Source organism: Colletotrichum lupini, chromosome 8 (assembly GCF_023278565.1).
Source record: "Colletotrichum lupini chromosome 8, complete sequence".
Classification (NCBI taxonomy): Eukaryota; Fungi; Ascomycota; class Sordariomycetes; order Glomerellales; family Glomerellaceae; genus Colletotrichum; species Colletotrichum lupini.
The window spans coordinates 431,061-454,484 of NC_064681.1; the positions used below are offsets into that span (position 1 = coordinate 431,061).

At 54.0% G+C, this 23,424-nt stretch overlaps 12 protein-coding genes across 12 annotated transcripts; 7 read left to right on the forward strand and 5 right to left on the reverse strand.

Moving 5' to 3' along the window:
* Positions 1-1,605, forward strand: CLUP02_14602 (uncharacterized protein; the record flags this gene model as incomplete). Its single annotated transcript, XM_049293529.1, has 4 exons — positions 1-612; positions 703-1,037; positions 1,095-1,161; positions 1,303-1,605. 4 exons carry the CDS (start codon positions 1-3, stop codon positions 1,603-1,605), a joined length of 1,317 nt encoding a protein of 438 aa, XP_049150675.1.
* A 670-nt stretch (positions 1,606-2,275) lies between these two features.
* CLUP02_14603 (uncharacterized protein) lies at positions 2,276-3,928 on the reverse strand (the record flags this gene model as incomplete). Its single annotated transcript, XM_049293530.1, has 1 exon — positions 2,276-3,928. One exon carries the CDS (start codon positions 3,926-3,928, stop codon positions 2,276-2,278), a length of 1,653 nt encoding a protein of 550 aa, XP_049150676.1.
* A 2,104-nt stretch (positions 3,929-6,032) lies between these two features.
* Positions 6,033-6,838, reverse strand: CLUP02_14604 (uncharacterized protein; the record flags this gene model as incomplete). Its single annotated transcript, XM_049293531.1, has 4 exons — positions 6,033-6,174; positions 6,225-6,361; positions 6,517-6,532; positions 6,615-6,838. 4 exons carry the CDS (start codon positions 6,836-6,838, stop codon positions 6,033-6,035), a joined length of 519 nt encoding a protein of 172 aa, XP_049150677.1.
* An 88-nt stretch (positions 6,839-6,926) lies between these two features.
* On the reverse strand, positions 6,927-7,251 carry CLUP02_14605 (uncharacterized protein; the record flags this gene model as incomplete). The annotated part of the gene is made up of 2 exons (XM_049293532.1): positions 6,927-7,113; positions 7,238-7,251. 2 exons carry the CDS (start codon positions 7,249-7,251, stop codon positions 6,927-6,929), a joined length of 201 nt encoding a protein of 66 aa, XP_049150678.1.
* Positions 7,252-7,409: 158 nt separating this feature from the next.
* CLUP02_14606 (uncharacterized protein) lies at positions 7,410-8,429 on the forward strand (the record flags this gene model as incomplete). The annotated part of the gene is made up of 7 exons (XM_049293533.1): positions 7,410-7,457; positions 7,507-7,626; positions 7,662-7,908; positions 7,976-8,008; positions 8,079-8,119; positions 8,174-8,232; positions 8,276-8,429. 7 exons carry the CDS (start codon positions 7,410-7,412, stop codon positions 8,427-8,429), a joined length of 702 nt encoding a protein of 233 aa, XP_049150679.1.
* Positions 8,430-8,756: 327 nt separating this feature from the next.
* Positions 8,757-13,471, reverse strand: CLUP02_14607 (uncharacterized protein; the record flags this gene model as incomplete). The annotated part of the gene is made up of 2 exons (XM_049293534.1): positions 8,757-11,217; positions 11,277-13,471. The coding sequence occupies 2 exons, from the start codon at positions 13,469-13,471 to the stop codon at positions 8,757-8,759; spliced, it is 4,656 nt and encodes a 1,551-aa protein (XP_049150680.1).
* Positions 13,472-14,589: 1,118 nt separating this feature from the next.
* Positions 14,590-15,443, reverse strand: CLUP02_14608 (uncharacterized protein; the record flags this gene model as incomplete). Its single annotated transcript, XM_049293535.1, has 4 exons — positions 14,590-14,682; positions 14,766-15,098; positions 15,156-15,276; positions 15,436-15,443. The coding sequence occupies 4 exons, from the start codon at positions 15,441-15,443 to the stop codon at positions 14,590-14,592; spliced, it is 555 nt and encodes a 184-aa protein (XP_049150681.1).
* An 851-nt stretch (positions 15,444-16,294) lies between these two features.
* CLUP02_14609 (uncharacterized protein) lies at positions 16,295-16,752 on the forward strand (the record flags this gene model as incomplete). The annotated part of the gene is made up of 3 exons (XM_049293536.1): positions 16,295-16,430; positions 16,483-16,595; positions 16,654-16,752. 3 exons carry the CDS (start codon positions 16,295-16,297, stop codon positions 16,750-16,752), a joined length of 348 nt encoding a protein of 115 aa, XP_049150682.1.
* Positions 16,753-17,672: 920 nt separating this feature from the next.
* On the forward strand, positions 17,673-18,245 carry CLUP02_14610 (ribosomal protein L14; the record flags this gene model as incomplete). Its single annotated transcript, XM_049293537.1, has 2 exons — positions 17,673-17,801; positions 17,931-18,245. 2 exons carry the CDS (start codon positions 17,673-17,675, stop codon positions 18,243-18,245), a joined length of 444 nt encoding a protein of 147 aa, XP_049150683.1.
* A 961-nt stretch (positions 18,246-19,206) lies between these two features.
* CLUP02_14611 (NAC domain-containing protein) lies at positions 19,207-19,991 on the forward strand (the record flags this gene model as incomplete). Its single annotated transcript, XM_049293538.1, has 3 exons — positions 19,207-19,446; positions 19,554-19,612; positions 19,673-19,991. The coding sequence occupies 3 exons, from the start codon at positions 19,207-19,209 to the stop codon at positions 19,989-19,991; spliced, it is 618 nt and encodes a 205-aa protein (XP_049150684.1).
* Positions 19,992-20,507: 516 nt separating this feature from the next.
* On the forward strand, positions 20,508-21,287 carry CLUP02_14612 (ATP synthase subunit D; the record flags this gene model as incomplete). The annotated part of the gene is made up of 4 exons (XM_049293539.1): positions 20,508-20,516; positions 20,663-21,058; positions 21,118-21,204; positions 21,258-21,287. 4 exons carry the CDS (start codon positions 20,508-20,510, stop codon positions 21,285-21,287), a joined length of 522 nt encoding a protein of 173 aa, XP_049150685.1.
* A 633-nt stretch (positions 21,288-21,920) lies between these two features.
* On the forward strand, positions 21,921-22,970 carry CLUP02_14613 (uncharacterized protein; the record flags this gene model as incomplete). Its single annotated transcript, XM_049293540.1, has 1 exon — positions 21,921-22,970. The coding sequence occupies one exon, from the start codon at positions 21,921-21,923 to the stop codon at positions 22,968-22,970; it is 1,050 nt and encodes a 349-aa protein (XP_049150686.1).
* Between the last annotated feature and the right edge of the window lie 454 nt (positions 22,971-23,424).

Sequence of the window (23,424 nt, forward strand, 5' to 3'; positions counted from 1 at the left end):
ATGTCAGACTCTGGCATGCCGGAAGCGAGTGGGGAGGATGAGCGCCAGCGACAAATTCACCTCTGGAAAGAGTTCGGGCGTTATAAGCCACGAGAAGTCTTGGCGCTCTGTCTCAGAAGCTCTGGTATACACTACGGTCTCCCAGAGTACGGATCAGAAAGGCCCGAGTCCAATGAGTGGCTCCTCCCCGACTTCGACCCCACAGTTGAGCAGCCGGGTCACGAAGTGCAGGTCGAGGTCATCAGATGCTTGAACGGTGACATCGAGGGTAGTGCACTTATCCTCCTTTGCAGGATCACTAAGACATCATCCATCAGCCGCGACACTCATCATAGTCTTACCCTCGGGCTCAAGGTCGTCCTCAAAATCTTCGACCCAACCTTCCTCCTTCTAGATCAGCTCTCCTACTTCTTCGGTCTCACACCCAGCGAAGTTTCCAATCAACTATATAGTCGGGAAGCTAATGCCTGTAAGTACTTCTACGAGCAAAAGATCACGGGTGATCCTCATATGGTACCGCAGTACTACGGCAGCTGGGCGCTCAAGTTCGACGCTAGCGATTCACCTGAACCTGGCAGATCCTCTTCACCCAGAACCCTCCAATGGAGATGTGTAGGCGCGATTCTCATCGAGTGCATTGCGGGCCGCTCGCTTGAGAAGATGTGTGAACGAGACCACAGCGGAGCCTTAATTGCCGATTAGGCTTCCCTTCCCTACATCGATCACGCAAGCAGTACGTCGAAAGTTCTGTCTCTGAACGACTCTGCATCGCGGCTCAAAATCTTGAAGAAGGTTATACACGGCGGTGTTTGCTTCGAGCATATTGGCCCCGTCATCAAGGGTCTCGATCCCGATGGCATCGTCCTCACTTTCCTCCAGAACACCCGAGACCGACAGACCCCAGAAAGCATCCGCCCTGTCCTTCTCGACTACATCTTCTGTGTTGTGTGGTCTCAGTCCCGCGAAAGCACGCACGGACGGCTCGACGAGTTAGACGAAGAAGCACCGCCGATCCCCCGCAGATATGTGATGAACAAGTACCCGATGCAACGACTTCCAACTCCTCCGAATCCGACGTGATTCTACAATGCTAGCCAGATGCAGGAGTTCAGAGGCTGGTTCCCAACCGAGTGGACGGAAAAGGTGCCAGGGGACTATGAGGTCTGGGCCGCGAGCGAATTTGGAGATCCCACGCAGGAGAGAAGCTATTCGACTGAAGACATGCTTACGGAGAAAATACATGAAGCATAGAAGACGGGTCAAGAGCAATACGATCGGGAGAAGCCTATGCTCAGCTAACAGGGAAAATATGACCTGATCATCGAGGATAGTGACATCCATCCAACTCCGAAGGAGAAGCGTCTAGCCAAAGCCGAGGCCGATCACAAGTTTATGGTCGAGCCTTCTAGAAAGGAGAGGGAGTTTCTGCGGCGGATCGGCCATTCAATTTCAGCTGAACTTGAGGCCGAATGTAAGGATCAGCCACCTTCAGCTGAACTTGAGGCCGCTTGTGAGGATCAGCCACTACCTGAGACTGGATCAGAGGATGAGCCAACTCCAGGACCTGACGATCATCCAAAATGGAAGTCACCGCAAGAGATCTAAGCTTGATTCGAGTTCGCCAGACAGTATTCGAGGTCATTTGAAGAATACTCGAGTTGGCAAAGAAGGCGAGGAAGACACCGATGACGACGCCGATGACGACGAGGAAGACGCCGATGATAATGAGGGGGACACCGTTGTTGGCGAGTACATCGATCACGGCGGTGATTCCGAATACGGTCTTTGATGTGTATGTCGTGGGGGTTTTTCCGTCTTTGCAGGCGCAAAGGATCAATGCGTGGCATTCTTGATCGTGGAAGATAGTCTGGCCAAATTGACCGCATGACTATCATGTATTGGGCCTTCGCACTACTGGCCCTGCAAGAATCGGGCAAACCAGAGCGTACGACCTCTAAAAAGGTTAAATAGTTTTCAATTGCTTCTTCTATTACTTCCACGTCGTAGTGGAAGGAGAGTTATCAATCAAAAGTTTTAGTATGCCAGTATCTCCTACCTTTGACCCCGTGATTAACTGACTGCATTCGACGTCGACCCCAGTCTCACGCCCAACTTCTCAGAATCATCTTGACATTCAATGAGAATGATCGCCATTGCCTAAGTACTAATTCAGTCCTGGGTCTGATGCTTGGAATGTCAGTAGACCTCAATCAGACCAGCCCATCCAAAATAGACCCTAGAACCCAGAGCTCCCCAAGCATCACCTCCTCGTTCCTCACGCCCTCCCAACAACACCCAACAACTCATCGACAACGACTCCCCTGAAAGCCCGATCCAGTCCGCAACTGCCACTCTTACGAAACAAACTCTTTTCTTCGTCCTCATCCTCGTTCTCGCCGCCCCCTCCTCTTCCTTCTGCTCCACCACCTACATCCATGGCTGAGAACGCGACAGCCAACTGTCGCGGATCCAACGCCGCCCGCACGGCAGCCGTATGCCTCCCACCCATGACCGCATTCAACGTCCCAAGATGCTCTGCCGCAGAGACAGCACCAACGCCGACACCAGAACCAGAACCGCCCGAAGATGAGGCCGTAGACGAAGTCGCAGACGCAGATGCAACCTCCGTAATGAGCCGCCCTAGGCCAATCTCCAACAACAACACCCCCAACGCAAATATATCCCTCCTCTTACCCTCCTCCAGCGCCTCTCCTCCATCACCACGATCCTCACCGCCACCACGAACCCGACACCGCCTCACCTCCCCCTCCTCGAACCCAGCCCCGACAAGCAACGGCACCGACACTTTGGCCTCATACTCCCCGCCCCTGACCCCAAACCACACATTCTCAGCACGCACGGCGCCATGCACCCGATCAACAGCATGGAGCTCGCTCACCGCCCTCGCAAGCTGTCCCGCAAAGCGGATCTTATCCGAGAGGATCCTCGCCGCCGCCTCCCGCCGCCCGCGCGTGAAGTGACCCGTCGGCGAGCCGAGGTGCTCCGACAGTCTGTGGATCTGCGCGCTGCGGCAGCCGTGCAGCGGGGAGGCGTCGTAGAAGAATTCCAGCCGCTGATCCGGGTCCTGCTCCCTGTCTTGATTCCGGTTCTGGGTGAGGACCTGGAAGCCCGTGCAGCGGAGGAGGTACGGCGACCGCGCGGCGTGTAACAAGGTAGCGAGCTTGAGCGTTTTGCGGCATATATCCGGGTCATCCCGCGGCATGGCCCTCGTCTCAATAATAGTATTCGCGTCGCGGAACCGCAGGCACGAGGCCGTGACAGACACGCCGTCGACTCCGTCAGCGCCAGGGGTATGACACATATCATCACTCGCGAGGAGCAAGCTTGCGATCAAGGGGGCATCCCCTCTCTGGATTCGAATCTGCCAGATATCGTGCTCGAGACTCGGGTCCCGCCCCACGGCGATATCGCGCAGCTGCACGGCGCGCGTATCCCGGCTGAAGAGGTCTTGGTTGAGCACGCGCTTGATGGCGAGCACGACGTCGGCGCGGATCTCGTCGTTGAGAGCTTTCACCTGCCTGTGGGTTTCGAGGAGGAGTTTCGGGTACTGTGGGCTTGCGAGGCATGTCTCTGCCGGCCCCGCCGTCACCGGGCTCTGTTGAAAGAGGCGGAGGGTCTCGTTGGCTCGTCTAAAGGAATATCTGCAGATGTTGAGGTCCACCGGCGTGAGGCCGCGGAATGTGGTTGATGATGGCTCGAGGTGGCAGATTTGGTCGTTGTAGATAAGTCTATATAGGGTGGTTGTGCGGTATAGTTCGGACTGGAGCTGGTTCATCTGTCTTCGCGTCTGTAAGTGGATCGTCTTGGTAGCGTTAGCCAAGTCGACTAGTTGACGGGCAGTCTCCTCGGCTCTGAAGACCACTTCCCCCAGACCATTGGTGCTGTCGTTGCTATTGCTATTCGTCATGTCTGCGTCGATATATCGAGTCTTACTCAACTCGTGGACGAGCACATCAACGACGCAGCAGTGGGTTGTTATACACAACCTGGAACCATGTTGGAGGGTATCCCGACACAACGGTTCACTCTCCCGGTTCCGGGGGGTGTTCCCACAGTTGTCGAACCCGGCAGCACGAACGTTACCTCGGAAAACATACGCAGCACACCGGCAAAATTGCGGTACAGTAACTGAATCGGGTTTCAAGAATCAGATCCTGCCCGACTGGCGGCACACGTAGATCTCTGCGGGACACCGAGTCGTGTATCATGCCATTGTGGCAGACACTCAGCTTCCAACGACTCGTCTTTTGGTCGTTTTGCCATCCAACAAAGTCCCCTCCCCCTCCTTCTTTTCCATTTCAGCCTTGCTAGGTTCCTCAACGGAGAGGGGCCCGCCAGTGTATTCAGGAACGAAGCTAGGCCCATGACATCACCCCCGAGAGAATGCATATCATCAACCTCGAAGGCCGAAATGCTGGGTCCGACGCAGTGGCTCATGTACCATACGTCAAGGAGACTGAGGGGGTTCGGGAACTAGACATGTTGTTGCGGGCCAATTATTCAAGCGCTTAGCAGCCAAGTCACAAGCCAAACGACCCGGCAATGTTGCCAGCGTGGTGTCAGCAACCCTATTCCAACCACCGTGTGGGCTGGCTCGATTCATTGTCGAATAGAGACCCTGACCCGAGCGATATTGGACGTTGGTTATGGGTACGGAGTAGGTACGAAGTACGGGTATGCAAGCTGAAAGTGAGTCGGAAAAAGAAACGTTCCCGGCTTCCTATGAAGGACGGTGAAGGGCCCCTTGGTACCTTTCGCGTGGGACTGATGCGCCACCTGGCGTATCTTAGCTGCCCGTATCGGCCAAGTTCCGCATTGTCAATTCCCATCTTGCCCTCATGGCCATATGGTTTTAGTCCCAGACGGTCGCGGCGGTGTATGAGGGGAACAGAGGGAGTAAAACGAATAAAAGACAAAGAGCCATTTCCACGTAAGCGATGGAAGGCCAGGGGTTTCATGGCATTAGGGCAGGTCGGCGAGCTTACTCGTCTTCGGCGGCCACGCCGATTCGGGGAGCCTAGTAGTAGTGCCCTCAAGTCTGATCCGTTGATAGGACCTCTTAACGCATCCCCATATGCCCGCATATGCAGCTGGCCCTTTCGGGCATGTAGTCCATCGAGGTAGGAGTCCGACGTGCTGTTGATATCGTCGCTGGCGGGGTCAGTTTTTGCTGCCTGAGCAGCTTGCCACTTCAAACAAAGCGATTCGGCATCCCAAGATTCCCCGAGAGACGCCCTTGCCGAAGATGTCGTCGGCGTTGGGATTCGGTACCCGTGCAAGAGGGGTTCCGCTCCGTACACGGCCCGGCCACCAACTGTCATATCAGCCAAGGTTGTATTCCATAGTCGAGCTGCTTAGTAATAAGATGAAATCCCATGAACAGAGGCCAAGCCAAGTCTCCTCGCTCGAAATCAGGGTTCGATCAAGGCCTCGACTCTGGTTCGGGAGCTTGCGTGGGGGTGCCTGGGCGAATATGTCGCACACAGCTCGAATGACACAATGGCGCAGATGTCTCGGGATTTCCGTCGAGGATCCATACTGGCGGTACGCTGGTCAAGCTAGCTATCAACCCGTCTTTTGGTCACGTTACTACGCGGGGAATCGCGGAATGCTACCGCGGGGATCCATTTGCTGTTCCGTATAGAGTATACTCTTCAGCCAAAGCACATACGGCACAACGACCATAACGCATGATTCGAGTCAGAACGCGGTTTGCTTTCTTTCTCTTGCAATTTTTTGGGCCGTGAAATATTGGCCTTGTTGTATATCGAATTAGAAAAAGGAAGTGTCTAGGAACCAGATCTGAGAAGCGTGACGTGTCTGATGCATGACATGACATGACAGGGTGGGTAGTCCGAAGCGCTCTGCGCCGTCTCCTCTTGCCTCCGCGACTGTTCCTGGATCGTGGCCGCAGCTGGTACGTCAGTTTGGAACCATGCTACAACTTTACCTCGTCCCTCCCATGGACCCCTTAATGTACCCCACTTTGCTCGGCAGTTGCGATTCTAGGTCTAGGAAGAGACGGCCTCCTTGACGTCCTCCTTGACATCCTTGGCCAGGTCACCAACACTCTTCTGAGATTGCTGCCACATGAGGATACGGGAGCACTGGACGACACCGACGACACCGAGGAAGAAGTTGACAGCAGCAAGACTGGACAGGTTAGTTGACACGTTCCCTTTGTGAGACCCTTCATGACATACAGGTAGTTCTTGGGCTTAATGATCAAGCACCAACGGGTCCAGATGATACCAGTGGCCGTCAGGGCACCGTTCTGGGTGAGAGACAGCTTCTCGGCGGGACGGGCAAAGTCAGCAACACCGGCAAGAACGAGAGCCCACTGTGTATTGCGTTGCCAGTCAGTATTCGTTCCATGGAGGCATTGCCAATTCTCTCGGGTATTTCTTCGTCCGGTCTATATCGACCTCCGACATCGCGACCGGACATCTGCAAGGGAGATACCCGGAGGTACCTTCAGCTACCAGGACTTCATACCTTCATAACGGGGGCCCTGGAACCATCGGAGTCAGCGAACATGTCAAAAGAATACCATGCGAAGCCTTTGTATCGCATGTCGGGGACAGTCTACTCACCAGAAGTGCACCGTCTTGATTCCGATGGGGCTGTCCCACATGCGCTTGAACCAGCTAACCTGGGCATCGGCGGACGCAGTCGAGCTCTGCCATCTCTTGGAGCTCTCGCGGAACTGGGCGCGGAACTGGGAGGTGCGGAAAGCGTTGCGGATCTGAGCACCGGCAAAGACCTGCTGGCGGAAGGCAGGGCGCGCGGCCTTGAAGAAGTTGTTGGCGGGGGCCATTGTGACGAACTGTCAAAGCTATAGCTTTTCTTTTCGTGTGTATATGTCGTCGGAAACTCGGGTTCGGAGGATCGATTGAGAAGGGATCTCAATTCACGCGGAGGCAGAGGTGGTTTGGAGCGGAGAGGGTTTTCCTTTCGATAGACGCACGGGAGGGATGGAGAGGAGAGGTTGAGGCGAGGTTGAGGGACGCAGATGCGTTGAGGTTTGGGACGTCCGAAGATGAGCGGGCAGCTTTTTTTGGCCCGGGAGCACGAGCGAGCGCATACGGTGCACTGCGAGGTAAGGCGCACGGCAGCTCTCAGCGAGCAAACAGCGTCCGTCAACCGGAGATAAGCGGGGACAACCCGTCGAGGGAAAAAAAGTTGACTGCGGGAGCACTGACCAGGTCGACCTCACCTTCCAATTTCCATTTGAACCTTAGCACCTTACGTAATACTCGCCTGTCTGTAGCTGCGTACCTTGAAAAACGGCCCCTAGATCGGGGGTGTTGAGTTGTGCATATGCATAAGTCCACAGCTCCAGGAGTCCAACCAATCAGTAATACCCAATTAGACAAGTTATGCTCATCATGAGTTCCCGACCGCCTTATGCAAAATTCCCTGACCCACCTCGAACCGTGAGCATCTCGTTAACTTCAATCCTCGCCAGTCCGTCCACCAGCAAAGAGGCTCCTCCAATCGATCCGAATCCCGCCAATTGACCCAACCGCCGCCCGTCCGCACCTCCTTCGCGCAGCCCCAGCCACGATGTCGAGCAAGTACGCATTCACAAAGGCCCTCAAGGAGGTGCGCTTCCTTTTCTGCCAGACGGGCGAGCACAGCGCCGCGACCCGGTACGTTTCCTCGACTTCCCTACACACGCTCAGCGCATGTACACCCCAACCTCGAAACCTCCCAACGACGACGACGACACCAACCGCTCGCATCACCTCGATCCCCCGCTAACCCCTCATCGCAATAGCAACTTCGTCGCAAGAGCCTACCCCACGATGAAGAAGAACAACCCCCAGACTCCCATCCTCATCCGCGAGGCCGCCGGCACACTACCCAAGATCTACGCGAGATACGGTCAGAACTACTTCCCAATGATACAGAATGAATACCGAATGCTGATGAGGTACTCTTTCTCAAACAGAATTCGGCGTCGAAAAGAGCCAGTCGCTGGAAGGTGAGAGTCACCCTCCTCCCTCCTTCAATCTCTCTCGAGGACGCTCAGTGGCTAACATGCTCCGCAAAAGGCCTGTCGGACAAGCAGATCGAGGACACAGTTACGACCCTGGTGAAGAACGGCGCATAAACGTATAAACCCAGGCGGGGACAATTGAACGAATAGACCAAAACAAGGACCTTTTGTACCATCACCATGTTGTTGAGAATGACGAGCCGAAAGTTGTATTGAAACTGAACTCAGCAAGCTGCCGATGAATGAAACTAGGCGCCATGGTAACAGTTCGGGGTTATCTGTGTTTGCAAAGTACCATTTCTACGACGATCCCATATGCGGTCTGCTGGATAGTGTCCACAACCCCCGGGATGTTCACTGTGCCCTTGATCAGACGAGGCTCTGGGAGAAGACGAGTTCACTTTAGGTCACCTATGACGGGGCTCACAACCACCCAAGTAAGCATTCGAGCAATAAACGGTCAGATAGAGAGTCTTCCGAGCAATGTTCATTCTATTTCTTCGCAACTACTAAGCCACAAGCGCGAGCTATGGGTATCACTCAAACACAAATCCTTCTCAAGGAACGAATTCAAATCCTCCCTATCACCTGCTTCTGAGATACCTCCCCAACAGGCTCTCCAATCTACAGAAAAGCTCTTAGTCAGCCCTGTCCTGTCACATATGCTTCCGTCTTTCCGTATTTGTTCGTATCGCGCCCAAATCATTTCCCCCCAAACATCGAACATCCTTGTCTAATGCTTGCCACTGCCCTCCTGAGGGAGCGCGCCCGAGGATGTCTTGTCCTTGGTCTTGTTCTCACTGCTCATGCTGCTGGTAGGAGTGGTGGTGCTGCTCTTTGCAGCAGTTGATGTTGCACGCGCTTTGCCCCAGACGCTGGCCGCAGGTAGGCTGGAAGCAGGCAAGGGAGCAGGCGGCAGGGACGGGAAGTCGTCTTTACTTGCAACAGAAAGCTTTCTGTTGTGCGTCCCAGGGGCATGTTGCGGTTGCTGGACGTGCTTATTTTGCTTCTTAGGCGAAGGGTTGTTCTTCTGCGGTTCTTGCTTACCCTGTTGATGCTGCCCGTGCTGTTCGCGATCGCTGCTAAGCTGTTGCTGCTTTTTCTTGCTAGCGCCCTTCTTCGCACGCTGTCTTTGACCGTTGCCACTGCTAGCATTTGATGGCTGTGGGACGGGCGTACCACCTTCAGCGGGGTGGTCCTGCTTTGCCTTCGCCATGCTCTCGGGTGCCGAATTTTGCGTGCCTTCATCTTGGACTGGCACTTCACCAGTTGTAGAACTCACTCCATTGTCGACGCCATCTTCAGCACCATGTCCCTGACACTGTTCAGCTTGAGCTTTGGGAGGCGTTGGTCCTGGAGTGAGAGTTCGGGATGTGACCGATGAACTGCGAGAAAAGTTGCGTTGATGCTGAGTGGTCTTCACTGGGATCGGTACCAATGGAATTGGCGCCAGCTTCACCCTATGAAAAGCAGGGCGCGGTACAGGCGACACAAACTCCTTTGCCTTTGGATTGAGTTGCATGGTTGACTTTGCCGTCGCTCCGCTCTCAACCACGGACGTTTCTGGTGAAAACTTCGGTTCAGGCGTCCTGGCCGACGATGGAGTTGCTGGGGTCGATAAGACCTTGGGCGAGCTGTTGCCAGAGCAGCTTTCCTGGGCTGTGGTGAAGCTCATCTGTGAAGTACTCGCAGCAGATGGAAGACCGCCGTCGACGACATGGGCCTCCTTTAGGATGGTGGCTGCTCCAGAACTAGAACCTTCTCGTACAGCAATGTTCAGCTGAGCCGGCTGCTTGTTGCGATTCTTCGGCATTCGAAGTGAGCCGCCAGCGTTGGCTCGAAAGCTTTTGTTAGGCGGCTCCGGGAGACTTGACTTTCCTGGAGACGCTTCTGTTGCAACGATATCCCTGGCCTTCGTGATGATGTCGGCCGTCTCTGATGCACCAGTCTGGGTTTCCGCCGGGATATGAAGAGTTTTATCATCGGCGGCCACAGTCGAGGCGTCGCCAATGGGCAGAGACTCATCTTGACTTCCTGATGTCGGCTTCTTCTTCTTTTTCTTGTTTCTCTTGGTCTTCTTCTTTGAAGCATCGTCGGCCATAGCGGTGATTGGAACCCCTGAGATTAAGCCCGCATCGATCAAGCTGTCGAGTGCATGTCCAGAATTCAAGCGAAGGCTATCGCTAGGCCCATCTTCGTCAGGAAACGAAGTCTTGAGGAACGAAGAGCTACTTCTTCCTGGCATGTGAGGCACCACGTCGAAGACCTCGACACTGCTGGTATCTCTGTGAGAAAAAACCTTCCTGTACTTTCCCTTGCCATACGTGGGACTCTGCGCAAGAGGCTCAGGGGCTATGACTCCTTCTTCCGGGACAGGCGAGACGTGAGGTGTAACCTTCGCAGATTCTTCAGATGGTCCCTGGTCACGAAGAGCGCCGAATTTGTGTTCCTTCTCACTGGGAGAGGCAGGGGGGCTTTTCTTGAACGGAGAGGCTACCGATTCACTGGCGTCCGGAGTAAAGACAGCCTTGCCAGACGAGTCAGATTCTCCGTGTACTTCAGTGCCCATCGAGGTTTTCGTCAGCTTTTGAGGTGTCGCCGGCAAGTTGACGACAATGACTTTGCACGGACTGTTGGAAATCCGAGGGCTGTCATGCTTGGTTGTCTTCTCTTCATCGGGAATGACCTCCTCGGAAGGCGGCTTCGATTGCGACTCAGCTTCACTTGACTGTTGCAAAGCTAGATCGACAGTCGGTTTGGCTTGTGTCGGCTTGACGTCTTCGGGCAGTTCAGTTTTCCCCTGCAGCACAGTGGCTTGGTCTGCGGTGGGCAGTGGAATAATTAAATTAGTTACCGCTTCGGGCTGAGAACCATGTACTGCTTTGCCCTGCGATTTTGATGGACGAGGAATTATGTACTGCTCCAAGGAGACTGCTTGAGATCGAGAGTCCATACGAGCAGATAGAGACTGGCTCTGGGTGAATTGGACCTGGCTGCTAGCCCGAGATTGCTGAGACCCTTCATACGAGTTCGGGATTCTATGCTGTTCAGTCGCGTCCCGGCTGCCCTTGGAATACATCAAGCTTCCATAACGCGTATGGTGGATAGGTCGCGTCTGGAGCATACAGTGAAGCTCTGCGCACTCAACATCCTTTGCGCATGCAATCTCAGTGATGCGAGAACCCTCTTTGAATCTGAACGAGAGCACCTGATATCAGTAGAATTCCTAGCCTGGACGAATGTTGCCACTTACCTGACAAAAAAGTTGGGTAAATCTTTCTGGTCCTTGAGAGCCAATCTGTTGACTTTCTCAACCTCTCCCCACCGAGACATCACAGCATGGACCTTTTCAGACAGGTCATCTCTAATCAGATGAGAGGTGAGCTGAACGAAGACAGATCGTTCACGAGCCTCACAAGAAGGACACTCGCAAGGCGCGTAGGCCCATTTGTTATCGCCAAGCTTTTCATGTTGATTTGTGCAAGTGAAAGTTTGTTTAGACGCGGAAGAACGGGATAATGCACGGCCGCGATTCTCCTTGGTTGGAGAACGACGGAAAACGGGCCCATGAATCGAGTCATCTGCATTGTGGACCTTCTCCCATCCTTTTAAATCGCCACGGGTGCGCTGCTGATGATGAGAAGGGCCGTTCGAGTTAGGCGCTGCTCGCGAGTTGAATCTTGTCTCAAATCGCGGATGGCCCATTTGCGAGCCGCGGTCGCCTGCTTGGCCAAAATGGGGGTCTGTTGATGCGTTCCGCTTGCCGTTGTGTCTCTGAAAGGAAACCAGCTCAGGTGCCGCTCCGGGAAAAGCAGCAGATTGAGCACGCTGCTGCGCGCCGCCCACGGGAACAGAGCCCGGTATTTGCGCCGAATGCCCAGCGTTGTTGAAGCGGTTGTCATTAGGTCTTTGAGGAGACGGAATGACCTGCGAGGGTGGGCCGTAACGGCGATTTCCAGGACCAGCAGGAGGTTCCATGGGTCCATGGGGAGGCCCATGAGGAAGTCCACGAGAGGGTCCATTAGGAGGTCCACGAGATGGTCCATGAGAGTGCCCTTGAGAGTGCCCTTGAGGGGGGGCATGAGAGGGAGCATGAAGGGGGCTAACGGGGCCAAGATAGGGCTGAGGCATACCATGTGGACCTGTAGTGAAAGGCGTGCTGAATGGATGACCATCAGGTCTAATAGCATGAGGGTAAAAGGTGGACCCTCCCGGACCTGCATTTTCGCCTCTGGATATCGAAGTTTGATTCGTTTGCGCAACGTTGGGAAGCAAACGACCAGGCAGCTGACGAGAACCATCGTTACCATGGCCATGACTTGCCGAAAAGGTCTGCCGCTTGTCCGCTGGGGTACCCTCGGGGTAGCTGACGCGATTCACGGCCGTGGCAACATCGTGATGGAGATGGTCGATTGGAGTTTGCCTAGATGTACCGCTCACGATCAATGGCTTCGGAGGAGAGGCTTTGGCAGCCGGGCTCGTTTGGGAAAGCGGGGAGTCGGGGCTGCCCTTCGTCAGGTTTGGGGCGGTTGATGCTGGGGCAAGTCCACTAGGAGTATCTTGAACGGGTTGACCCGCTGACAAGGTTAGGTCAGGCGCTTTAACAGGTAACAGAGTCAACTCACCAAGCCAATGTTGCAGTGTGCCTCCTTCCCACTGGTACCCGAGGCTATTTTGCGGGTACAAGGCTGGTTGAGCCCATGGCTTGCCTAGAAGCTGATCATGTCGAAACTTCAGAGCATTGCGGACAAGTTCCATGCTGACAGGAGGCAATCCCTGGAGGTCAACGCGATCCTCTGAGCTCAGCAGATTGAGAACGTCGCCCTGGAATTCTTTGAAGTCTAGCAGCTTCTTCTTGTTCTCGCTCTTTGCAGCCCATTCGTCGCACCAGTGACCAACTTCTGCAACGATTTCTTGATGGAGGTTGCGAACGAGACATTGATTTTCGTGGTAGAGATGAAGCATCAGATTCCAAAGGTTCATCGCGCCTTGGAAGTAGATGTCATAGCAGTCGAAATAATCATACAAGTCTTCCCAGAACTCCAGCTGCGGCATGGACTTCATGTGACTCCAATGCTTCTTGCGGATGGCATTGGCCCTCTCCTGGAGCTCTTCAGCGCTCCATAAATCAATCTGGCGTACTGGGAGGACGTGGCTAAGACCGCGAGTGGGAAACTCGCCATTGTTGGTGCTAAAAATAGCCTTGATCTCCTTCGTCGGCTGGTTGTAGAAGGCGATCGGAAGATTGTCTTCGATGTAAAGTCTAGGCGTCTCTGCCTCCTTGGTACCGACCATCTTGTAGCCGTCGGGAATTCCGTTGGGGTAGTAATGAGAGGAGGGCTTGGTAGGCATAGAGTTTGCCATCGTAGCGCCACTATCGTGATCGTTGTTCCTGGGGAAGCGCTGATCTTGGAAGGAGCCAGGTCCTCCATGGATGTTAGAAGCCATACTGCAAAGCTGCGTATATCCAACGTCGTTTGGCAACGGGATGATAGGCTTGCGGTGATGGGCTCGGAGGCAATGGAGGTAGAGAAAATGAGAATATTTCTGGTGGCGATTTTGGAGTAGGAGAGGGATTGATTTGGTGGTGGGAAGGGAGAAGAGACGATGAAGTGGGTGGTGTTGTTGTTTTTGGGACGAAGAGAGAGGGAGAAGGTCAAGACTCACAAGGCAAATGAAAAAAAGAAGCAGGAGAGAGGTTGGAAGGAAGGAGGCAGGTCCCAGAGATGTTTGTTGGGAAGGAATCATGGGTGGGTGCACCTGCCTGTAGATGAGAGCAGCAGTAGCATCAACGAGAAGAACGAAATATTCAGACGTTCACAGAGTGACACCTCTTAGACCGGTGAAGTGGAGGAAGCAGGACTCAGGCAGCAACATAGTTCCCGGCAGCTACATTTTTAGTAAGTACACCAGATACGGCTCTCACATGGTAATCGCGTGAGCTTCCTGGGTCTTCCTTTTGTTGCGACGACTCCTACTTGATGTGTAGACACAATTTGCTGTATAGGTGGGTAGCCGGGATCTTCTTTCCCTTCTTTCACAGGAACTTGATATGAAAAGAGCGAGTGTTCTCTTCTTTCAGCCGTCTGGCATCTTTCCCAAGGTCATCATGCCCCTCATTGTAATGTTTATAGAGACAAACAAGTCTTACTCATTTGTTCCTGATAACGAATAAATGTAGTTGATGCAGCACACTTCCATTGAGGATCAGTAATAAGATGGGCTATCGTTGGTCCTGGAGAATTGAGGTAGCAGTGCTTGCATATGAGGTAAGGCTTTGCTCATCAGCGTGAACGAGCACTATTGCAGGAACATAGTACTCATCGGAACTCAACTTGGATCCTCGTCCGACAGCTATCAACAGATTGACGGCAGCCTACAGAAATAGCTACGAGCTAAATTTGGGCTTGATGGAAGCAATGGACGATATTTTACACGGCATAGAAGAGAGAAGAGTATATTCATCATTCAACTACTAATGTACCACTGGGGGAATGAGAACGCAGGTATCTGGATAACAAGGACAAAGGAGCTGCTTTGAAACATCTGAAGAGAGCGTTCTTCTTTCAGCTCTTCTCATTGCTCAAGGCGTTAATCATCTTGAGAATCTCAGATTCACTCTCACCAGAGACAGCCTTGCCGTTGTTCCAATCCACAGTCTGTATGTCTCAGTCAGCCAGGTTTGTTCTTAAAGAAGTACAGTTTTGAAGAGCACCACGAGCTCTGGGAAGGAAACACATACCACGGGTCTTTGAAAAACCTCGGCGTTCTGCTGGAACTTCTTGAGGGCATCCTGCTCAGTGGAAGCACCCTTGATGATTGATGGGATCTTGCTCTTTCCGACGTATTCCAGGATGGTCTTAACCTGGTCGGCTGTGGGGGGGTCTTCGGTGATGTTGAGCTCAAAGTCGGCGCGGGACGTCTTGGGGCTCGTTTGGACGCTGTGGTCGCTGGCCTGGTCCTCAGTCGCGCCGGCGGCGGCGTTGGCCGACACCTGCTTGAGGAGGTTGACAACCCTCACAGAGGCGGGGGAGCTCGCCTTGTGGAAGACAGTGACGATGTCGAGGGTCTTGCGCTACAGTGTGTGTCAGTGATCAATTGATCTGTATCGGGTACGGTTGAGCTGCCTTACGAATCCGAACATTGTGGCAGGTCGTTGGGGAGCTATTTTGGTGGTGTGTTTGTCTTGCGTGAGCTCTGCGTCGTGCAGCGCGATGCGATGAAGTCGGTAGTGGAGCTCTGGAGCTCCGGAGCTATCAGGTTTACGTCATTTAGCCGGGCGGCTTAGTTTTAGGCGCCAATGCCGGATTAGCGCACTGGCGGGGCCTGCCGCGCTTGACCCCTGGCCCCATGCACCTGGGACCGGCCACAGGAGGAACAGCGATGGAGCATCACGTCTTGGGACCCCTCACTCTGTCATTTGGATGGGCCTGGAGCCTCTTGGGCATCGATTTGGCTTTTTTCGTAACGGAATAGATCAGGGGCGCGACTCCGATGGGTCCTCTGCTATGTCATGTTGCCTTCCCACAGCAATAGGGCAATTGATCTCACTACCTATCTAGATTCACAGGATATGCAGCACGCGATCAGGGTGCCGCACAGTGCAAAGCTCGAAAGTAACTGGTCGGTCGTCAGGGAAGGTACTGGCGGGGTAAGATTTCAATGCACCAGGCAGATTCACCTTCAACGCTCCTATTTACAGACGAGAGGCTTGCTGAAAGAGTCAACAGCTGAACAAGAAAAGGTGCCTAGGTCAATATCGATCTTGGACCTTCGCGCTCATTCGTTATCGACCGTGGAGCAGGGGTAGCCAGACTTAAGGCAGGCGATGGGCTGAACTCAAGCTCACTCAGCTTCAGCGTCGAAGACAGGGGTGAAAATTGGCAACGAAGATGCACCGTAAAGTCAGAGCCGCCAACTACTCTCCGCCCCAAGTGCATCGCCGATTTTCCATGTGGCATGAGCAGATCTGTCATGGCTTTTTTGCGGAGAATGACAATTGCATGACGTAGGAGGGAGTTTTGCCCGTCTAAGCTGAGAATCGGCGCAGGAGACGTCATGACGTAGATGTACCGGAGGGGGGTCGTTGCGCAAGTGCAGCTAAGACAGCTTCCTTCCCATTCAAATAGAAAGCTCATCTGCTGTACACAAACCTTTTTTACTCCCTTCTCAATTCAAGCATCAATCACTCATCAAACAACACACCGTCCCGGCTCTTTAGCAGTAAACATACCCTCAAATTTCCACCTCACCAACAAAACAACCATCATCATGTCCGGAAACTCAAACGTTGGCAACAGCGCCGTTTACGAGGCTGGCGATCAGAGAAACGCCAAGGAGGAGGAGACCAACAACGCCGAGCGTTTCCACGAGGGCAAGGAGCACTCTCACTTGGCGACAGACTCCAGTAAGTTGCCCGTACAGCGGCCGGGGTTTTGCAGTTGTTAACAGTCAATCAGAGGATGAGCGTTCCATCGCCAACAGACTTGCTGCTGAGGAGAAGAAGAACAAGGAGGGTGATGAGGAAGAGTCCCTCGAGACCCGCCTTGGCAAGGAGGACGCCACACTCCCCGTAAGTAGCATTCCTGAGCCCTCCGCGCATGAAAGAATCAGTGCTAATTGGCAATCAGGCCAAGCTGCACGGCAACAAGCCTTCCAGGGGCGCCGAGATCGACAAGCAGCTCCAGGAGGAGGACGAGCTCCGCCTGAAGCAAAAGGCTGGAAAATAGACATGGGAAGCATAAATATGATTTTCGGTCCGGCGTTGGCAGGGTAGCACCAGCATACATGAGTTCATAGGATGAATATCAAAAGTCATGACGCAAAATACTTTTCCAGTGATGTTACACGGTGGTTGCAAGGCAGTCCAAAAAACCGTGGTCACGCAATTAATCATGAAGAACGGGCAACACGAGGTTTCAAGAACGTAGACGTTTATATATCATAGCTTTTATTTACTATTAAGTCGTCTATACTGCTGGTCATACCTGGATGCCGAGTTAGTCAAACATATCCCGACAGAGATTCCAGAGAACAGAGAGGTGTTGTTGGGTTTGGAGGTCAGAATATGTAAGAATTGAATATCATATATTCAGACGATATAGCCACTCCGGCGAAAGAGAGCCACCGAAAGAAATCAATCGCAAATTTTTCTCATCATTCCAATAGGGTGTGTATCGGGCGATATGAACGTACCTTGTGTTCTGTTGCAGCTTCGTAGACAGATGCCAAATTCTGAGTACCTCGAAGCTGATGTAGAGTAAGATCAACAAAACAAAGGGAGAGCTCATCAAGCTGCACCTTTATGCGAATGGGAAAAAAAAGTTCTGTCGTCGGTGGAGCCTGCGCGGTGAGTGGCCACTGACCGCCCCAGCTAAGCCGTTTTGGGAAGAGAGGGACTCGGCTCGGTTAATCAGCAAATCCGTCTCATTGCGGCTTTCTGACTTGCCCTAAGTCGCACCATCCTCCCAGGGAAAAAAAAAAGAAGTGTGCCGAAGTGACTTCGAACTCCATCCACCACTAACCACCAGCAGCACATCTTCGACGTCTGGTAAGTTGACGCGCCCCTCCAAGACAAGCAAGACGCAACACCACGAAATCCGCAACCCCGATTCTAACTTCGCGATCCAACTTCAGACCGACCAGCAAAATGGGTGACGCTACCATCGAGGGTTCTAAGTGGCGACTGGTCGAGGTCGGCCGTGTCGTCCTCATCCAGGGCAACGGCCCCTACGCCGGCCGCCTTGCGACTATCGTCGAGATTATCGACCACAAGCGCGTACGTTACGACAGCACCTCCTCTCTCCCCCGATACGATTCGAATGGTTTTTTTGAAATTGGGCGCACGAGCGCGCGCTCCGTGGACGATATAGGAAACCTGGAAGACTAACATGATACCGAATTGCAGGCTCTGGTCGACGGCCCCTCCTCAGACGCCAAGCTCGCTGTCCCCCGCCAGCCTGTCTCTCTCTCCAACGTTCTCCTCTCCTCGCTCGTCGTCGCCGACCTGCCCCGTGGCGCCCGTACCGGCACCGTCAAGAAGTTCTGGGAGAAGTCCGAGATCGACCAGAAGTGGAAGGAGACCAACTGGTTCAAGCGCAGCACTCAGATCGAGCGGAGAAAGAACCTCAGCGACTTCGACCGCTTCAAGGTTCTCCGCCTCAAGAAGCAGCGCCGTTTCGAAGAGCGCAAGGCTCTGGTCAAGGTCAAGGCCTCGGCGTAATGGACTCACGATTAGGATGTCTATGGGGTTGACTTTGAAGACTACGGGGCTGGTTTAGAGCGTGACAGCATGGGATCCGGTTTGGTCTGCATCACCGCAGCATTGGGTTGCTGCACATCTCTTTTGCTCCGTAACTGGAAGGGCTGTATGTCACATTCATCATCAATCATATGATGACCGGCGTCAAATACGGAAATTCAGAGACAAAAATGAATTCATGGCACAATCAGAAAAATAGATTGGTTGGCTCGTGACGGGGACACGGAGTAAAGACTTTTTTTTCGGTTTTCCTTTTGAGACTATGTAAATCTTCATGACGAACCTATTCTTGACGTGAATGCCATGGCCGGGAGTCGGTTCTCGAAATGCCGTTCTAGATCCATCCCGGTTAAGTCCAGATTTCGTAGTGAGCCCATGTACGGCCTGGCTCTGCCTCAGCCTTGTAGAAATGACGGGCAGAATGTCATCTATTTCCTTGAGGCGGCGGCCGTGGCTCAAAATGCCCGGCGTGCACCGCGTCTCATCCGGGGGACCTGAACTGGGGGGAGCCACTCAGGTCGGCAGCGTTGGCAGACTCGCAGGCGGTTGTCTTCTGCTTACCTAATCCACTTTAACACAGTAGGTGCTGCTAACCCTAGAATTTCTCTGCGATCTTTCCTACAAACCACAAAGCCACCGAACATAATCCCCCACGCCGAGTTAAGGATCCCTCGTTCTAGTCTTTGGTAAGTGCTGCTACCCCTCTGTCGAATTTTTGACGCCATTGCCCGATCAACGAACCCGCGACTGCACCGACGAATTTTTGTGCGAAAAGTTGGCATTTTCCCCTTCCCACAGACACCCAAATCCGAGCTCGCCAAATCAGCTCTGCGCGCGATCCTAGCTCCCACCACCACCACCACACCAGAAGCACCCCGCAGCTAACAATTTTTTTTCTTCCCTCGGTTCAGCAGTCGACAAAATGGCCAACCCCCGCGTTGAAGAGCTTCCCGATGACGAGACCAAGAAGGTCTCCGTCGAGGAGCACGAGGACGAGAGCTCCGACTCCGAGATTGAGGGCGAGGATGCCGAGGGCCTTCCCTCCGGCTCCACCGCCGTCATCCACTCCCGCAACGAGAAGAAGGCCCGCAAGGCTCTCGAGAAGCTGCACCTGACCAGAGTGCAGGGCATCACCCGCGTCACTCTCCGCCGCCCCAAGAACGTGAGTTGCCTGGCATGATATGATGTGGCTGTTGTCGGTGGTGGTGGTGGTGGCACGCACGGCGCAATGCGGGGGGGCATATTGAACAAGGCTGACCCACGTCCCAGATCCTCTTCGTCATCAACAGCCCCGAGGTCTACAAGTCCCCCAACAGCAACACCTACATGTAAGTAGCATACTGCACCATGGGTCATGCGATGTGTGGAAACTGACACGTGCACTCAAGCGTCTTCGGTGAGGCCAAGATTGAGGACCTCAACGCCACTGCTCAGCAGGCCGCCGCCCAGCAGCTCGCCGCTGCTGGAGGTGAGCACGACCACGCCGGCCACGACCACTCCAGCCACGGCAAGGCCGTCGAGGCTGACGCCGAGGCCAAGAAGGACGAGGAGGAGGACGATGGTGAGGAGGTTGACGCTGAGGGCATTGAGGACAAGGACATTGAGCTCGTCATGACCCAGGCCAACGTTAGCCGGAAGAAGGCCATCAAGGCCCTGAAGGAGAACGACAACGATATCGTTAACTCTATTATGGCATTGAGTATTTAGCGGCGGCCCCGGTCAAAGGTAGTTTCTCAAAATCTCGATACAGCAAAAAGGACGGAACGGGTTGGCATGTACAATTCCCAGGGAGTTGACTCCGAAAAGTCTCTTTCGCAATGAGAGGTCATGATAATCGGCGCTTTCTTGCACTCTGGATATCGCGCTTATGACATACGTGATGCGTGATTGGCTATTGTGACATCGTGGGCTGACTCCTGCTCGTAATACCTGCCTTTGTAGACCAGCCTCGTCTGGTTGAATTTACAGCTACCCCTCGATCTGGCGGGAATTGGCTCAGACCGAATTCGCAAAGCCGGGAGCTTTGCCCCACCATTGAACCGTTCGTTCCCGTGCAGCCAACCACACCCCAGTGCATTCGGCCGGATAAGTATCACGTGAATATCCGCGTGACACACTCCATCCCGGCTCTTTCTCTGCTCTCCGGTCGGCAAAGTCAATCATCAACCTCACGACGACGCAACTCCCTCTCCACTCCCCCGAACCCTCAACAAATCCTCCAAAATGGCCGCAGTACGTGTATCCCATCGAAGTCCGCTCGTCTCTCGTCGCCGATTGATGCAATTGCCGCCCATGTCGCCAATTGGGTCGCGCATCCGCGCATCCGCTCCCTTGAAGCTGGGCCACCTGAGCTAATTTCTCTCCTTGTCCTGCAATAGCGAAGCGCAGCTCTCAAGCTCGACTGGGCCAAGGTCACCACCTCCCTCGGCCTCAAGGGCCAGACCGCCGCCTCCCTCCAGGCTTTCAAGCAGCGCAACGAGAACGCCCGTCGCAGGGTCCAGCAGCTGTCGGAGCTCCCCACGACCGTCGACTTCGCCCAGTACCGCTCCATCCTCAAGAATCAGGCCGTCGTCGATGAGATCGAGAAGCGCTTCTCCGCCTTCAAGCCCGCCACCTACGATGTCTCTCGCCAGATCAAGGCCATCGAGGCCTTTGAGGTCGAGGCCGTCAAGAACGCCGAGGCCACCAAGCAGAAGGTCGACCTCGAGCTCAAGGACCTCGAGAAGACCCTGACCAACATTGAGTCCGCTCGCCCCTTCGAGGACCTCACTGTCGTACGTACCGCCGGAATACCTGGAGGACGCGGATGGCCGGATGCTTATTATTACTACAGGACGATGTCGCCGCCGCCGAGCCCTCAATCGATGAGAAGACCTCCCAGCTCGTCTCCAAGGGCCGCTGGACCGTTCCGGGATACAAGGTACGTTCAAAGCACGACCCCGATATGATTCGGCATACTAATACCCCCTACAGGAGAAGTTCGGCGATCTTTCCGTGCTATAGACGCGTTCGTTCTTCGATTCCCTTTGTGTACTCTAGCATTGTAGATAGGCGATCGGTCCAAGGGGAGGGAATCAACCCAGCGGACATTAATATCGACCTGCTGTACCAAGCGCCTTGCCCATCCTATGATGTACTCGTTCATTCTGAGCCGCCAGCTCTGCAGAGTCGGTTTGAAGGATACTGGTGTTCGGTTGAATTTTTCCGGTTCGGAGTTTATCTCCTCGGCGCTAACCGCAGTGGTGGCCGTTCACCGAGCCGCCAAGCCGAACAGCGTGACCGTTCGCACGGCTCATCCAGCAATATGCTATGTATCCGGTCACTTCATAAGCACGCGGTGAGTACCGAGATTTTGACATATCCTGGTTCTCGGGGCTGAGCTCACACTCGACCTGCCCGGCTCCCCGGAACTACGGCCGGATAAACGGGATCTCGTCGCGACAACAACAGCCCGGAAGCCCCGACTTCCCCACTATCGGACCTTGAGTCTAACCTCATCTCACAAATCATCTCAACACCAAAGCCGCGTACAAATGTAGTGACCTTCGCTCTTGAGCCTCTCGTTATCGAATTGTTACATTTGATCGCTTCAATTCTTCTGTCCTTATTAGATCACATACATCTCACTCACTCAACATGACCTCCTTAGACCGTCTCATCCTCAAAGAGGCACCTCTCTTAGATCCTACTTGGCTAGCGTTCGAGGAAGAAGTCAAAGCCAAAGGCCCAAAGAAGACATACTCATCATCCCTCGACCGCCAGCCTGTCTACGCGGAAGAATGCAGACAGCTCAACGCCCGAGTGCTCGCCCCCGACGCACCATACCACCACCTATCGAACACCACACTACAGCCACTCACAACCCCCTCGAGTCTAGACCAGTTCGCCATCCCGATCCTCCGTTTCTCCGACGACACCGACGACACCGACAACAACACCACCGGCGACGAGATCGTCGTGATTTACTACCACGGCGGCGGGCTCTACGTCGGCGAGGCAGACAGCGAAGAGCTATCATGCAGACGCATCGCCAAGGACCTGGAGGGCGCGACGGTGTACTCGGTAGGATACAGACTCATGCCCTCGTCCCCGGCCTCAACCTGCGTCTCCGACTCTCTCGACGCCTTCCACCACATCCGTGCCCTCCACCCGTCCCCCGCAACCAAGCTCATCATCGTCGGGTCCTCCAGTGGCGGTCAGCTCGCCGCCGCCGTCTCGCAAGCCGCGCCCCGCGGATCCCTCCACGGCGTCCTCTTACGCTGTCCAGTCACCAGCGACGGCGGGAGCTCTCTGGACTATGTGCCTCCCTCCTTGCGACACGCGTATACCTCCTCCACCTCGCCGTCCTTCGTCACGAGTCTGTTGGGCGTCTTCTCGCGCGCTGTCCCGCGCGACGGGCTGGAGAGGATGCCGCTTGAGGCCGGTGCGGAGACGCTGGCTGCGCTGCCGAGGACGTGGGTGCAGGTTTGTAGTAATGATACGCTGTACTCTGACGGTGTTTGTTATGCGATGGCGCTTGCGGGGGCGGGTGTCGAGGTGAGGGTTGAGGTTGTGATGGGGTGGCCTCATACGTTTTGGTTGAAGGCGCCTTGGTTGGCGAGAGCTGTCGAGGCGGAGGAGGAGATGGTTTGTGGGTTGAGGTGGGTTCTTGGGGGGCATCGGTCAGATGCGCAGGCAAGTGGGTGACAACATCGATTTCCGCTCGACACATGCGACAAGTAGTTTCACCGCTATTACTACTTAGATCAGTATCTTTTAAACAAACTATATTCCTCTATGTATATAAGAAGGACTTTGATATAAAAGGGTAGTAATGATGATATGAGTAGTGAAAGGGGTGTTTATTAAGATAAATAGTAGGAAATCGATTTTGTCACCCACTTGGCAGTGGGCTGCTTCATGAAATCGGTAAAGGATCAACCAAATGATGCTAAGATCCATCTGACAGGTGGCCTCGTCTACATTAATGTAATGATCTATCCAATAATATCGCTTGAGATAATTCCAGTGGTTGTAGGGACGCCTTGTTGAGCCTGACTCTTGGGTGTTGGCACTCACTGCACCATGAAAGGCCCAAGTGACGACCCCATAGCTTCAGATGGTCTGGGAATCGCAAGGTACCTGCCGTATTTAGGGGCTA